At 42.4% G+C, this 14663-nt stretch overlaps 1 protein-coding gene across 1 annotated transcript in view; it reads right to left on the bottom strand.

Moving 5' to 3' along the window:
• LOC120022010 (CUB and sushi domain-containing protein 3-like) overlaps nucleotides 1-14160 on the bottom strand; it is an 803421-nt gene extending 789261 nt beyond the window's left edge. Inside the window, exon 1 of the mRNA XM_038965812.1 lies at nucleotides 13983-14160. Coding sequence (XP_038821740.1) covers nucleotides 13983-14160 — 178 coding nt within the window. The remainder of the gene's footprint in view (nucleotides 1-13982) is intronic.
• Nucleotides 14161-14663: the final 503 nt, after the last annotated feature.

The following is a 14663-nucleotide window of genomic DNA, read 5'->3' as shown; positions in this document are numbered from 1 at the left end:
CAAAGGAATGACACAGAGGTTGACGAATTTATGGCCAGGTTCATAGTGACCATGGAGCCGGCAGCTGTGCTCACTGTCAACGCAGGAGACACCGGCACACATGGTCAAAGGCCACCCTTGTACAGAGCACAGCCCAGCTGAGGCTCATAAAGAAACAGTCGCCTTTGTACGGGATCCTAAGGTTTTTTTACTTAACAATGCGAGCAGAAACAATAAAAATCGTATGGAAAGGAGAGTAGATTAAATTAGATGAGTTTATTAGTCACATGCACGGTGGGGAAGATGTCGTAGCAGGATACAGTGAAATTCTTATGCTATGTACAAGGAGAGTAGAGATTGAAAAGGAGAGTAGAGATTGAAAAGGAGAGTAGAGATTGAAAAGGAGAGTAGAGATTGAAAAGGAGAGTAGAGATTGAAAAGGAGAGTGGAGATTGAAAATGAGTGGAGATTGAAAAGGAGATTGAAAAGGAGAGTGGAGATTGAAAAGGAGAGTGGAGATTGAAAAGGAGGGTAGAGATTGAAAAGGAGAGTAGAGATTGAAAAGGAGAGTGGAGATTGAAAATGAGTGGAGATTGAAAAGGAGATTGAAAAGGAGAGTGGAGATTGAAAAGGAGAGTGGAGATTGAAAAGGAGATTGAAAAGGAGAGTGGAGATTGAAAAGGAGGGTAGAGATTGAAAAGGAGAGAGGAGACCGAAAAGGAGAGTAGAGATTGAAAAGGAGAGTAGAGATTGAAAAGGAGAGAGGAGACCGAAAAGGAGAGTAGAGATTTGAGCTGTTATGCTACACCTTTATTCAGTGCTAGTGTTACAGACAGGTTCCATGCTATATATATATATATTTCCTTATAAAAGAAACAAAGAAATATCAAAGAAAAAAAGGGAAACAAGCTCTGCCTGTAACTGGGTCCTCCGAACACCCGCGTGTGAGACAGGTGTGATTTGAGAGTGCACAGATTCCCTTGACACGAGCTTCTGCTCAAATGAGGCTGACAGCAGGCACAGCGGTAGAGAACAAGAGGCTCCATGTGAAGAAAATGAATGAGGAAATACATCACCCAACAACTGCACTCAACGTTTTTTTTCTCCCAATAATTACAGAGGCAAAGTCAGGACCAAACCCCGTGATGGAAATGTCCCCCTCCCAGGCAAGAGGTCAACGCTGTACCCTTTCCTCCCTCTCGGTTGTCTGCGTTTGTTGGCAGGCTCTGATGGGTGATGATGAAGCATCTCTCTCTCTCACACAGACCATTGCTCTCTCCTTGAAGTACCCTGGCGTCAGATGCTACTAGACCTATAAAGAGCATTACCCTCTTTATGAAAGAAAGTCACAGGGAGGTACCAAGGGCAGTGGTTCAGAGGACCAGAGCCAAGGAAGGGGCACCGGACTGTAAATTGAGTAGGACTGGCATTTTAGAAAGCACACCGACCCACAGCAACCCTCCATACATCATCCTGGAAGTAATTCATCAACAACATAAACAGCATGAAGGGACTTGATGATACCACTGTTAGTTAATGGGTCCCTAATTGGAAAACCAACTAACTGTAATAAAAAGACAAGCCATTTACTGTAGGGGTAAATACAATAGGAAAGTTCCTAATGTGTCTATGGTCAGTATGATTAACATGGTCAGTATGATTAACATGGTCAGTATAATTAACATGGTCAGTATGATTAACATGGTCAGTATAATTAACATGGTCAGTATAATTAACATGGTCAGTATGATTAACATGGTCAGTATAATTAACATGGTCAGTATGATTAACATGGTCAGTATAATTAACATGGTCAGTATGATTAACATGGTCAGTATGATTAACATGGTCAGTATAATTAACATGGTCAGTATAATTAACATGGTCAGTATAATTAACATGGTCAGTATAATTAACATGGTCAGTATGATTAACACGGTCAGTATAATTAACACGGTCAGTATAATTAACATGGTCAGTATAATTAACATGGTCAGTATAATTAACATGGTCAGTATAATTAACATGGTCAGTATGATTAACATGGTCTGATAATTAACATGGTCAGTATAATTAACATGGTCAGTATGATTAACATGGTCAGTATAATTAACATGGTCAGTATGATTAACATGGTCAGTATAATTAACATGGTCAGTATGATTAACATGGTCAGTATAATTAACATGGTCAGTATAATTAACATGGTCAGTAAAAATGTACATGGTCTGTATAATGTATAATGAGCATAGTCACAGTGCCCAAAGAAAAACTGATTGTAGCTTTAATGACCTACATGACCAAAAGGGAGAATGGAAAGCGCAGATGTGGTTTGGAGCTATAACTTCAGCAGATGTTCATTGAACAAAACAATGTGAAATGTGACTTCATTATATGCTCTGAATAACAGTAGGGTTGAAGAAAATCAGGCTGGATGAAGCATTCCACCAGCCTGAGTAAGATTCTCATGAAGACAGTCAGACGTCTAGACCAGAGAGACAGTGTTATTTATAGGTTTATGCCCGAGTCGTTTAGAGAGGTATGAACCTTTGACCAAACAGTCTCCAGCACCAACTGTCAAACTCTCCACACAACACCTCCCTACAGTATGTGTGAGGTCAGCCCACGACAAAGAAATAGTTCACTGGTGTCTCACAATCTTCCAAACTGACCACATGCAGTCCCTTCAGATCAGTGTCGCTGGTATAACTCCACTGTGGATGTCCACTCACATGACATAATATCCTGGTTGCACTGTACGGTTAGTCATTAGATGACTCATCGTACAAAAGCTCTGAGATGGTGAATTCTAGAGAAATCCATTGAATATTAGAGAATAATCAGACTGTAATCTTATAGAATTCGAGAGAATCCTTAATAACCTGTTGAGGACAGAGGGCGCTGTTTTCACTTTGGGGGAAAATCGTGCCCAATTTAAACGGCCTCGTACTCAATTCTTGCTCGTACAATATGCATATTATTATTACTATTGGATAGAAAACACTCTCTAGTTTCTAAAACCGTTTGAATTATATCTGTGAGTAAAACAGAACTCATTTTGCAGCAAACTTCCTGATAGGAAGTGGAAAATCTGAAATCGATGCTCTGTTCTAGGGCCTGCCTATAAATGGCCTTCATATATCAGTATACATGCACTTCATACACCTTCCACTAGATGTCGACAGGCAGTGAGAGAAGAAATGGAGTGTATAACTTGATCTGGGGTCGAATAAAAGCTCTTGGCATGACATGTCACCAGTTTCCTGTTTTCTGGAGCGCGCAAGAAGGGACCTGGTATTGCCTTCTGAAAAGCTGTCGTTATAGACGACTAATATCTCCGGCTTTGATTTTATTTGATAAATGTGACAATATCATCGTAAAGTATGTTTTTTCAATATAGTTTTATTAGATTATTGAAATTTATTCGGGACGTTAGGCGTGTTGCGTTGTGTGCCTTTGTTCAGGAAGGAGAGCTTCGCGCCACTTTGCTAGCTTTCCGTGCTAATTGACTGGAGAAGAGGACATTCTAAAACCAAACAACAATTGTTCTGGACTAAGGACCCCTTGTACAACATTCTGATGGAAGATCATCAAAAGTAGGACCCATTTTATGATGCTATTTCATATATCTGTCGAACATGTGAAATAGTAGTTTGCGCCCAGATTTTGGGCACGCTCTCGCTATAACTAAGCTGGATGTCGTAATGAAGTTATTTTTAGAATTCTAACACGGCGATTGCATTAAGAACTAGTGTATCTATCATTTCCTATACAACATGTATTTTCTAGTAACGTTTATGAATAGTTATTTGGTCAGAATAGTTGAGTGTCATAAAAATATCCGCACATTCTGGGAAAAAGATGCTACGTTAGCACAATGTATAACCACTGATTTCAGCTCTAAATATGCACATTTTCGAACAAAACATAAGTGTATGTATAACCTGATGTTATAGGACTGTCATCTGATGAAGGTTTATGAAGGTTAGTGAAAATGAATATCTTTTGCTGGTTTATTCGCTATCGCTAACGTGCCTATTGCTATCGCTAACGTGCCTTGATGAATGAATGCGGTAGTGTGGTAGGCTATTGTAGAAAGCTAATATAATGCTATATTGTGTTTTCGCTGTAAAACACTTAAAAAATCGGAAATATTGGCTGGATTCACAAGATGTTTGTCTTTAATTTGCTGTACACCATCGATTTTTCAGAAATGTTTTATGATGAGTATTTAGGTATTTGACGTTGGTGTCTGTAATTACTCTGGCTGCTTCGGTCCTATTTGTGACGGTAGCTGTGATGGTAGCTGCAATGTAAAACTGATTTATACCTCAAATATGCACATTTTTCGAACAAAACATAGATTTATTGTATAACATGTTATAAGACTGTAGTTTCGGCCAGACAGGTTAAGAATACTTAACCTGTCTGGCACCGGGGTTCCGCTAGCGGAACTCCTCCCACATTCCACTGAAAAGGCAGAGCGCGAAATTCAAAAAATATTTTTGAGAAATATTTAACTTTCACACATTAACAAGTCCAATACAGCAAATGAAAGATACACATCTTGTGAATCCAGTCAACATGTCCGATTTTTAAAATGTTTTACAGCGAAAACACCACATATATTTATGTTAGCTCACCACCAAATACAAAAAAGGACAGACATTTTTCACAGCACAGGTAGCATGCACAAAGCCAACCTAACTAACCAAGAACCAACCAAACTAACCAAGAAACAACTTCATCAGATGACAGTCTTATAACATGTTATACAATAAATCTATGTTTTGTTCGAAAAATGTGCATATTTGAGGTATAAATCAGTTTTACATTGCAGCTACCATCACAGCTACCGTCACAAATAGGACCGAAGCAGCCAGAGTAATTACAGACACCAACGTCAAATACCTAAATACTCATCATAAAACATTTCTGAAAAATCGATGGTGTACAGCAAATTAAAGACAAACATCTTGTGAATCCAGCCAATATTTCCGATTTTTTAAGTGTTTTACAGCGAAAACACAATATAGCATTATATTAGCTTTCTACAATAGCCTACCACACTACCGCATTCATTCATCAAGGCACGTTAGCGATAGCAATAGGCACGTTAGCGATAGCGAATAAACCAGCAAAAGATATTCATTTTCACTAACCTTCATAAACCTTCATCAGATGACAGTCCTATAACATCAGGTTATACATACACTTATGTTTTGTTCGAAAATGTGCATATTTAGAGCTGAAATCAGTGGTTATACATTGTGCTAACGTAGCATCTTTTTCCCAGAATGTGCGGATATTTTTATGACACTCAACTATTCTGACCAAATAACTATTCATAAACGTTACTAGAAAATACATGTTGTATAGGAAATGATAGATACACTAGTTCTTAATGCAATCGCCGTGTTAGAATTCTAAAAATAACTTCATTACGACATCCAGCTTAGTTATAGCGAGAGCGTGCCCAAAATCTGGGCGCAAACTACTATTTCACATGTTCGACAGATATATGAAATAGCATCATAAAATGGGTCCTACTTTTGATGATCTTCCATCAGAATGTTGTACAAGGGGTCCTTAGTCCAGAACAATTGTTGTTTGGTTTTAGAATGTCCTCTTCTCCAGTCAATGATGATCAGCTATGAAAAGCCAACTGAAAATTATTCATGATTATTATTTGACCATGCTTGTCACTTATGAACATTTTTGAACATCTTGGCATAGTTCTGTTATAATCTCCACCCGGCACAGCCAGAAGAGGACTGGCCACCCCTCATAGCCTGGTTCCTCTCTAGGTTTCTTCCTAGGTTTTGGCCTTTCTAGGGAGTTTTTCCTAGCCACCGTGCTTCTACACCTGCATTACTAGCTGTTTGGGGTTTTAGGCTGGGTTTCTGTACAGCACTTCGAGATATTAGCTGATGTACGAAGGGCTATATAAAATAAAATTGATTGATTGAAATTGATTGAATTAGCACGGAAAGCTAGCAAAGTGGCGCGAAGCTCTCCTTCCTGAACAAAGGCACACAACGCAACACGCCTAACGTCCCGAATAAATTTCAATAATCTAATAAAACTATATTGAAAAAACATACTTTACGATGATATTGTCACATTTATCAAATAAAATCAAAGCCGGAGATATTAGTCGTCTATAACGACAGCTTTTCAGAAGGCAATACCAGGTCCCTTCTTGCGCGCTCCAGAAAACAGGAAACTGGTGACATGTCATGCCAAGAGCTTTTATTCGACCCCAGATCAAGTTATACACTCCATTTCTTCTCTCACTGCCTGTCGACATCTAGTGGAAGGTGTATGAAGTGCATGTATACTGATATATGAAGGCCATTTATAGGCAGGCCCTAGAACAGAGCATCGATTTCAGATTTTCCACTTCCTGTCAGGAAGTTTGCTGCAAAATGAGTTCTGTTTTACTCACAGATATAATTCAAACGGTTTTAGAAACTAGAGAGTGTTTTCTATCCAATAGTAATAATAATATGCATATTGTACGAGCAAGAATAGAGTACGAGGCCGTTTAAATTGGGCACGATTTTCCCCCAAAGTGTAAATAGCGCCCTCTATCCTCTTAAGAATCCTTGAGAATGTATAAAGAATCCTAGAGAACTCAAAGTCTTCTGAAATACACCAGCTATAGTACATAGACTTGTGTAAAATACATCCTCGTTATGAACAGACCTGATAAAATATCCACAATAACCTTGCGTTTTCAGATAATAATTTGTTGAGATGGTCTATTACATTGTAACTACTATAGATCCGTCCACTAGACAACCTCGTGTGCCTCTCCATCACTGCCTCAAGGGGACAATGTCAAAAGCAGAAGAGTGATTTCCCAGAAGAGACATTGACCGAGAGTGATCAACGATGATTCATGTTGACTAAGTGCAAAGTAATGGCCTCCCAAATGGACACCAGGTTAGTAATCTGAAGTCTCTTTTCATGGTCAATCAGGGCCTGTATTCACAAAGCTTCTAAGAGTAGAAGTCCTGGCCTGGCAACAGTATTCCTTTTTAAATCATAACGAATAGAATTACATGGACAGGGTAAGACCTGATCCTAGATCAGTAATCCTACTTGGAGAGGATTTATGAATACAGGTCCTGCTCTAATTTACAGACAGATACCATTGTAGCAAACATCCAGTAATATACAAGTATTGATTTGGCTCTCTATCCTGTCAAAAGTATTACTTAATAATAGGTGAGTTCATAATTAAGTGGCGTTTTGTGTCCTGCTACAAGATTTGAAATCCATATATCTGGTCCCTTGAAATACGGTACAGCATTAGGTACTTATTTTTGTCCATAATATCAAGATGAAAAAGATACAGCTAAAAAGAAAATGGTCATTGCTGTGAAGCAATCTTCCACACTGTGAAGATTGTGCAACATCTCTTGAGGCTCACTGTGCAATGTACCAACCATTAATCAGTTGATACGCCATGTTTACAATAGGCTATTCTGCAGGCATGCTAAAATGCATGTATACGCTCCTGGTGCAAACACCTAACACCACCTACTCACGTTGGGGCCAACAGACACACACACACACACACACACGCACACACACACACACACACACATGGACACACGCACACACACACACACACACACACACACACACACACACACACACACACACACACACACACACACACACACGGGCACACACACACACACACACATACACACACAAACACACACACACACACACACAAACACATGCACAAACACACACACGGACACACGCACACACACACACACACCTCTACAGGCACATGCGCACACACACACACACACGCACACACACACACACACACACACACACACACACACACACACACACACACACACACACACACACACACACACACACACACACACACACACACACACACACACACACACACACACACACAGGCACATACACGTTTCCCCTTCCCAATGCCACAGCACTGTGGGATATATAAGTGAATGCAGACTGGGGACTGTAACGACTGCACTCTGCACCTGCTTGTGCCATGACAACAAACTGGGCTCTTTCATGTGCAGGGAGAGCAGTCAGCACAATGGGATGTTTTACAAAGACATAAAGAGAGTGTAATCACAGGCATAATCCTGCTCTGTTTTATTAATCAATCCTTCTAGGTTCCACCTGGTGACCCCATAATATACTATATATTGAACACGACCATGTCTTGTCTATTAGCTAGCCTGTGTGAGTCCAACCATGCTAATAGACACAGATAATAACACTGTGGGACAATGGGGTCTGGCTGGGAGAATGTATCTCATTCTATGGCTCAGACTTCATGGAAAGCTAAGTGATTTAATCCAATGTAGAATGGAACTGCTGTACTACATGGACAGCTAGGGACAAGTAGACTAACTGTGTGGGTACACATACTAGTCTATTACAACGTACGCAGTAGTGATATAATGACATATATTCAAAGGTAAACCCTTATGCCTTGATGAAGACAGCTTGTCTGTCGAAACGTTGGTTAATAGGTTATTGGATTATTGCATCTGAGCTCCTAGAGTTTGAGGGTCTCCTTTTCTGTTTCAAGTGTTCTACTCAGCTAGCCAGCACCTCTCCTAAACAGGTGTTCTACTCAGCTAGCCAGCACCTCTCCTAAACAGGTGTTCTACTCAGCTAGCCAGCACCTCTAATAAACAGGTGTTCTACTCTGCTAGCCAGCACCTCTCCTAAACAGGTGTTCTACTCAGCTAGCCAGCACCTCTAATAAACAGGTGTTCTACTCTGCTAGCCAGCACCTCTAATAAACAGGTGTTCTACTCTGTTAGCCAGCACCTCTCCTAAACAGGTGTTCTACTCAGCTAGCCAGCACCTCTAATAAACAGGTGTTCTACTCTGCTAGCCAGCACCTCTCCTAAACAGGTGTTCTACTCCGCTAGCCAGCACCTCTCCTAAACAGGTGTTCTACTCTGCTAGCCAGCACCTCTCCTAAACAGGTGTTCTACTCCGCTAGCCAGCACCTCTCCTAAACAGGTGTTCTACTCCGCTAGCCGGCACCTCTCCTAAACAGGTGTTCTACTCCGCTAGCCAGCACCTCTCCTAAACAGGTGTTCTACTCCGCTAGCCAGCACCTCTCCTAAACAGGTGTTCTACTCTGCTAGCCAGCACCTCTCCTAAACAGGTGTTCTACTCCGCTAGCCAGCACCTCTCCTAAACAGGTGTTCTACTCTGCTAGCCAGCACCTCTCCTAAACAGGTGTTCTACTCTGCTAGCCAGCACCTCTCCTAAACAGGTGTTCTACTCTGCTAGCCAGCACCTCTCCTAAACAGGTGTTCTACTCCGCTAGCCAGCACCTCTCCTAAACAGGTGTTCTACTCTGTTAGCCAGCACCTCTCCTAAACAGGTGTTCTACTCTGCTAGTCAGCACCTCTCCTAAACAGGTGTTCTACTCCGCTAGCCAGCACCTCTCCTAAACAGGTGTTCTACTCAGCTAGCCAGCACCTCTCCTAAACAGGTGTTCTACTCCGTTAGCCAGCACCTCTCCTAAACAGGTGTTCTACTCTGTTAGCCAGCACCTCTCCTAAACAGGTGTTCTACTCTGCTAGCCAGCACCTCTCCTAAACAGGTGTTCTACTCTGTTAGCCAGCACCTCTCCTAAACAGGTGTTCTACTCTGCTAGCCAGCACCTCTCCTAAACAGGTGTTCTACTCCGTTAACCAGCACCTCTCCTAAACAGGTGTTCTACTCTGCTAGCCAGCACCTCTCCTAAACAGGTGTTCTACTCAGCTAGCCGGCACCTCTCCTAAACAGGTGTTCTACTGAGCTAGCCAGCACCTCTTCTAAACAGGTGTTCTACTCAGCACCTCTCCTAAACAGGTGTTCTACTCAGCTAGCCAGCACCTCTCCTAAACAGGTGTTCTACTCTGCTAGCCAGCACCTCTCCTAAACAGGTGTTCTACTCAGCTAGCCAGCACCTCTCCTAAACAGGTGTTCTACTCAGCTAGCCAGCACCTCTCCTAAACAGGTATTCTACTCTGCTAGCCAGCACCTCTCCTAAACAGGTGTTCTACTCTGCTAGCCAGCACCTCTCCTAAACAGGTATTCTACTCAGCTAGCCAGCACCTCTCCTAAACAGGTGGTCTACTCAGCTAGCCAGCACCTCTCCTAAACAGGTGGTCTACTCAGCTAGCCAGCACCTCTCCTAAACAGGTATTCTACTCTGCTAGCTAGCACCTCTCCTAAACAGGTGTTCTACTCAGCTAGCCAGCACCTCTCCTAAACAGGTATTCTACTCTGCTAGCCAGCACCTCTCCTAAACAGGTGTTCTACTCTGCTAGCCAGCACCTCTCCTAAACAGGTGGTCTACTCAGCTAGCCAGCACCTCTCCTAAACAGGTGGTCTACTCAGCTAGCCAGCACCTCGCCTAAACATGTGTGCGTTTCTTTTGCCTCCATTTTTTTTTGCATGGCATAGAAATTGAGACTCAAGTATTCGGTTTGGACCTTGAGCCTACATTTACACACAAATGACCTCTGACTGTCTTCATAGGAACTGAACCAACACAATACATTTAGCCTTGATAATTATTCAATGTGAGTATCAAAATCATCCAGTGTTGATAGGGAGAGGGAAGGGGTGTGCTGCTGGAAAGCATTCATTATCGTACAGATCTCATCACACTGCCACCGTGCATCACTTTGTAGTCCAGCCATAGCACCAAGGATGGAGAGAGTAGTTTACGTTTTTCACCAAATATCCTCACTGTCTAGCGGTAACGACGTTGTCCTCTGGAGATGTGTTACGGTAACGACGTTGTCCCCTGGAGATGTGTTACGGTAACGACGGTGTCCTCTGGAGATGTGTTACGGTAACGACGGTGTCCTCTGGAGATGTGTTACGGTAACGACGGTGTCCTCTGGAGATGTGTTACGGTAATGACGTTGTCCTCTGGAGATGTGTTACGGTAACGACGGTGTCCTCTGGAGATGTGTTACGGTAACGACGGTGTCCTCTGGAGATGTGTTACGGTAATGACGGTGTCCTCTGGAGATGTGTTACGGTAACGACGTTGTCCTCTGGAGATGTGTTACGGTAACGACGTTGTCCTCTGGAGATGTGTTACGGTAACGACGGTGTCCCCTGGAGATGTGTTACGGTAACGACGGTGTCCTCTGGAGATGTGTTGAGGTAACGACGTTGTCCCCTGGAGATGTGTTACGGTAATGACGTTGTCCCCTGGAGATGTGTTACGGTAACGACGGTGTCCTCTGGAGATGTGTTACGGTAACGACGGTGTCCTCTGGAGATGTGTTACGGTAACGACGGTGTCCTCTGGAGATGTGTTACGGTAACGACGGTGTCCTCTGGAGATGTGTTACGGTAACGACGGTGTCCTCTGGAGATGTGTTACGGTAATGACGTTGTCCCCTGGAGATGTGTTACGGTAACGACGGTGTCCTCTGGAGATGTGTTACGGTAACGACGGTGTCCTCTGGAGATGTGTTACGGTAACGACGTTGTCCTCTGGAGATGTGTTACGGTAACGACGGTGTCCTCTGGAGATGTGTTGAGGTAACGACGGTGTCCTCTGGAGATGTGTTACGGTAACGACGGTGTCCTCTGGAGATGTGTTACGGTAACGACGGTGTCCTCTGGAGATGTGTTACGGTAACGACGGTGTCCTCTGGAGATGTGTTACGGTAACGACGGTGTCCTCTGGAGATGTGTTACGGTAACGTCGTTGTCCTCTGGAGATGTGTTACGGACTGGCACTTTCTGAACTGTCATAATAAATGCTGTTTACAGAGGCCTTGGGGTGACCAGGATGCAAAGTGCGCAGTAGCATATTAATCAGACTTCGAGCAAAGAACACTGAGTGGGTATCAACAGTGAAAATGTCTTACTGATCTGAAAAGAGATGATGACGAGACGACCATACAGCCTATATGACTGCTGTTGTGTGCCTACGAGGGATGGGCATCGGGTGTCAATAGCATTAGATCAAGAAAGTGGTACAGGCTATGCAAATTGAACTGCGGCAGGTAATGTTGACATGCAGAGGTCGACACCAGATGTAGGCTACCCCAGGGCCGGCTCCAGGCGGCCCTTGATCCCAAGTATTTGTATTATTTTATTTTTAACTCAGTCGTGCTTTTGAGAATAGTAGAATACCAAATTACCGACAGGGCATGAAGGTTACGTGCCCAGGGGCCCAGACCTCCGGGGGGCCCCCACTGATATTATTAGACACTCTCACTAAAATATCAATGGCATAATTCATGGCAAAATGTGTAGAATTTCACGCTGGCATTTCTTGTCATGAATCTTGCCCTAAAGGCAGCTCTGCAGACTGGCCACTAACTGGCACAGCCACAAAGTCATAAAATCTGATTTTAAACCTTAACCCTAACCTTAACCACACTGCCAATCCTAATGCCTAACTCTAACCTTAAATTTAGACCAAAAATATATTTTTGTGTTCATCCATTTTTAAGATTTAGCCAATTTGGACTTTGCAGCTGGCCCATCTAGCAGAAATCGTTCAGTTCTGCCCACAAGCCAAGATTCATGATAATAAACGTCAACCTGCTTGAATTTCAGGAAATTTGATTTATATCTGCAAAAATGTCTCTCCACCCGATGGCAAAATGTGTAGAATTGAAACCAAATATTGCATCGGGCCACAAAAAGGCTAGATGTTGATGTAATTCTACACATTTTGCCATCGAGACAGTTTTGCGGGCAGAGCTGAGCGATTTCCGCTAGATGGGTCCAAGTCCAAATTGGCTAAATCTTTAAAAAATGGGCTACCCCCCTAAGTATCATGTTCAGGGTCCACTCTAAATCAGTGTAACCAATACCGCTTATACCAACACATGCAGCAAACACAGTATTGTCCAAATCACTTCTAAGAACTTGAATCATCAATGTATTGTTTCAGCGTGATTCGAGACATAAAACCTTCACAAATAATAGAGCCCTAAAACCGTTTTCAACATTGTACTATAAGAAACCCTGAATATTACAATGGGTTTCAGATAATCATTCCAATGGTTTGCCAATTACTGATGTATCTGCGTGCTGTGTTTGGTGCCAACCCACTGGGCACAGACGTCAATTTTAACTTCTATTCCACGTTGGTTCAACCTAATTTCTTTGAAATGACGTGAAAACAACGTTGATTCAACCAGTGTGTGCCAATCTGGAGCGCGCAACAGTTAAATCACAGCCCACCAAAGCCTACAGTCTATTGGCTGAGGGAAGGCTTGTCTATCAGTTTAGGCAAAGGTATATCAAAAAGGGTGTTGTGAGGTTTTAAGTCAAGACATCGTTTTGTTTGGAGTTCTAGGCGTAACACTCGCCCACAATGATGTAACCTTTGTGGAAGAGGAATAGTCTTGTAGATTAAATATATGCCAATTTCCATCCCTATATGTTCCTTTGGGCTATATATTCTCTCCTCCAAACCCGAGGTAATCAGATAGATGAGGAATATGTTTGTAACCTTCTCTGTAGTCTCCTACCTTGTAACTAACGCGCCTTAAACGAATTTATAAACAGAGGCGCTTGCACCTTCCATCATTTACCATTCTCCTTTTTTAAAACAAATATACTTTCAGTATAACGATTTACAGAAATCGTATTTTTAATAAAATAGGTGGATGACGAGTTTGAAATGGGTCTACGGTAACCGAGAAAAGATGCATATAGAGGTGCGTAATCTCCCCTGAACAATCCACCGGTTAATAGGCATAGGCAACTCACGTATTCGCTTGAGCATACGGCAAGAATATTTATTGAGCTCTCGCTCAATGCCTGCATTGAACGGGAAGCCTGGCAAGTAAATGCGTCCCCTTAGCTCTAGCCTATTTTTATACCTTTATACTGCACAGCCGAATCTTCCCGTACGAAAAGACACCACCCTCCAAAAAATGTTTTAAAAAGTATTAAGACACAATTACTGCATAAGACATCAAAGGATTGTTCCTTACCTCGCGCACACGTGACCATCATAAAAAATACGAGATTCCAAAATATAACTCCAGTTTTAATCCTCATTTTTTTAGCTTGGAAAAAGTCCACTGGGCCACATTTAATACATCCTCTCTTGAAAAGCTTTAAGAAGTCCATCGACCTGATTCGATATCCCTCTATGTCATCTGTTATCATGTTATTCTCTTCTCAATCTCCTCCGTTTCTGAGCCGGTAGCAGTGTGTCTTCCGTGGTGGCTGGTGCGCGGTCACAGATCGAAGTGAACGGCGTTGCTGGGATGCCACAGCAACCTTGACGAGGACTCAACCATCTCACCAACAGGGGCAAAACTCTCAGCTCGATTCCTCGCGAGCTGGTAGGTTGTTTAAACTGAAGTTTTTTATCTAGTGTTTTCTGTCAAAATATCTCACCACATGAGCAGAGATAGTGACATAGCCATCAAATAAAAACAATCCTGAACCACACTAGTCAAGTGCATTCCCACGGAAATACGCTGAACGAAAATATAAACGCAACATGTAAAGTGCTGGTCCCATGTTTCATGAGCAGAAATAAAAGATCGCTGACATTTTCCATACTGCGCAAAAATATTATTCATCTCAAATGTTGTGCACAACTTTATTTATGTCCCTGTTAGTGAGCATTGTATCCTTTGTCAATGTAATCCATACACCTGACA

The sequence above is a fragment of the Salvelinus namaycush genome, chromosome 27, assembly GCF_016432855.1.
Source record: "Salvelinus namaycush isolate Seneca chromosome 27, SaNama_1.0, whole genome shotgun sequence".
NCBI lineage: Eukaryota > Metazoa > Chordata > Actinopteri > Salmoniformes > Salmonidae > Salvelinus > Salvelinus namaycush.
The sequence above is the reverse complement of the archived record's forward strand: the minus strand, read 5'-3'. Positions and strand labels throughout refer to the sequence as shown.